Raw genomic sequence first — 1,512 nt, forward strand, 5'->3', positions numbered from 1 at the left:
GCGAAGCCCGGGGCCGGGGCGGGCACTGAGCACGCGTGGGGAGGGCGGCGCTACGCGCGCGGCCCCCCGCACCTGCGAGCGGCGTCCTTGCCCGCGCCGCTGCCCTTGGGCTCGGCTCGCTTCTGCTTGAGCGATAGAACATAAGGCGCTTACGTCACCGTGGCTGCGTCAGGCAGCTTTGGCCTCTCAGGTGGTGGGGGGCACAGACCCGAAGAGATCCAGGTCCCTCAGTCTCTCCTCGTAGAAGAAGCAAGGATCTCTTGTCTAGGACGGCTCTGTAGTTGGTATTTCCGCTGTCTAACCTGGCAGGACCAGGATGGTGGCAGATGAAATACCTTGACCAAAGTGATGCAGTTAAAATGGCATCGTGTAGTAGAGGGTTGCACTTTTGTCTGCTTGCGGACAGGGCACCCTAATGAGAGCCTCATCGTTAACCTCCTAATGGTCAGCTTCCAGTGGGAGGAGCTGGGCTACATGCCGACTGTATGCGAATGGGAGGCTTCTCCCTATCCTGCTTCGACGGCCATACGGTTGAAACTCAGAGGCATGAAAACCCCCAGCCTCCAGGCCTGGGCTTGCATGTAGGATGCCGGCCAAAGGATTTGGAAGTATCTGAAGACCCAGGCTGGGGTGGAGGATACTTGCCAGTAGCAGGACCATGTATGGTTCTTGGATGATTCAAACTGATTTGGACCTGATCTGGCTAATTTGACCCAAGACACAAAAAAAGTTTTCTTAAAAATAAAAAATAAAAAGCTCTGTAGTTGGGATAAAGTTAGACAAGCTTTGCAATGGAAGACCCCTTCAGAAATCCTTGCCTCTTGCATCATCTCTGCACTATCACAGCAACATCACTCTTATAAGAGGCCATTCACTGCACTCCCTTCCTGACCTAAATTACCCCTCTGCCACTAGAGTTTTCATCGTTCTGTATTTAGGCGTCCCACGCAGTGAGAACAGCTCCCTTTGGGAGACCACAGCACACATTGACAGAGCTGGCCTAGTTTTACCTATGCTTCCTTGTTACTGAAGACATAACTGCAGTGATGGGTCCAGTGCAAGTGACCCTTGGCCCAAGCAGTTACTGGGTGTTTGGGGCCTTGCCCAGTGATCAATGTTAACAGGAAACATTGGAAGTGCAAGTCAGGTGTACAATCATTTTAAATTCAGTAGTAGCTAAAAAGCAGCTGGGAATGGGTCTTTTTTTTAGCTACAGACCCTTTTGGGGGGGGTCTTTTTTTGGCCACTGTACAGATGTGGCAGCAAACAGTCCCTGGCTTGAAAAACTCAGTCTAGTTGGACAAGGATAAGGATGTGTAGCACACTAGGGGAGCAAACACTGTGATGGCCTTAAATATTGGTTTGTGGGAGTGAGCCTTCACAGGAGTTTAGCTAAATGGAGGAAACAGGTGGGGGAGGACTGAAGGGAAATGAAGCTGAAGTAAATATCTCTGGCCATTTACAGAGACTGTCTGCAGTCCTGATATCACGTATGCAGAAAGAATAGGCAAC

The 1,512-nt window shown here is 50.9% G+C and overlaps 1 protein-coding gene across 1 annotated transcript in view; it reads right to left on the reverse strand.

Moving 5' to 3' along the window:
- TMEM120B (transmembrane protein 120B) overlaps nt 1–428 on the reverse strand; it is a 24,446-nt gene extending 24,018 nt beyond the window's left edge. Inside the window, exon 1 of the mRNA XM_019506659.1 lies at nt 336–428. Within this exon, the coding sequence (XP_019362204.1) occupies nt 336–428 (93 nt within the window). The remainder of the gene's footprint in view (nt 1–335) is intronic.
- Nucleotides 429–1,512: the final 1,084 nt, after the last annotated feature.

This window comes from Gavialis gangeticus, unplaced genomic scaffold (assembly GCF_001723915.1).
Source record: "Gavialis gangeticus isolate Ggan-Ray unplaced genomic scaffold, GavGan_comp1, whole genome shotgun sequence".
In the NCBI taxonomy this organism is placed as follows: domain Eukaryota; kingdom Metazoa; phylum Chordata; order Crocodylia; family Gavialidae; genus Gavialis; species Gavialis gangeticus.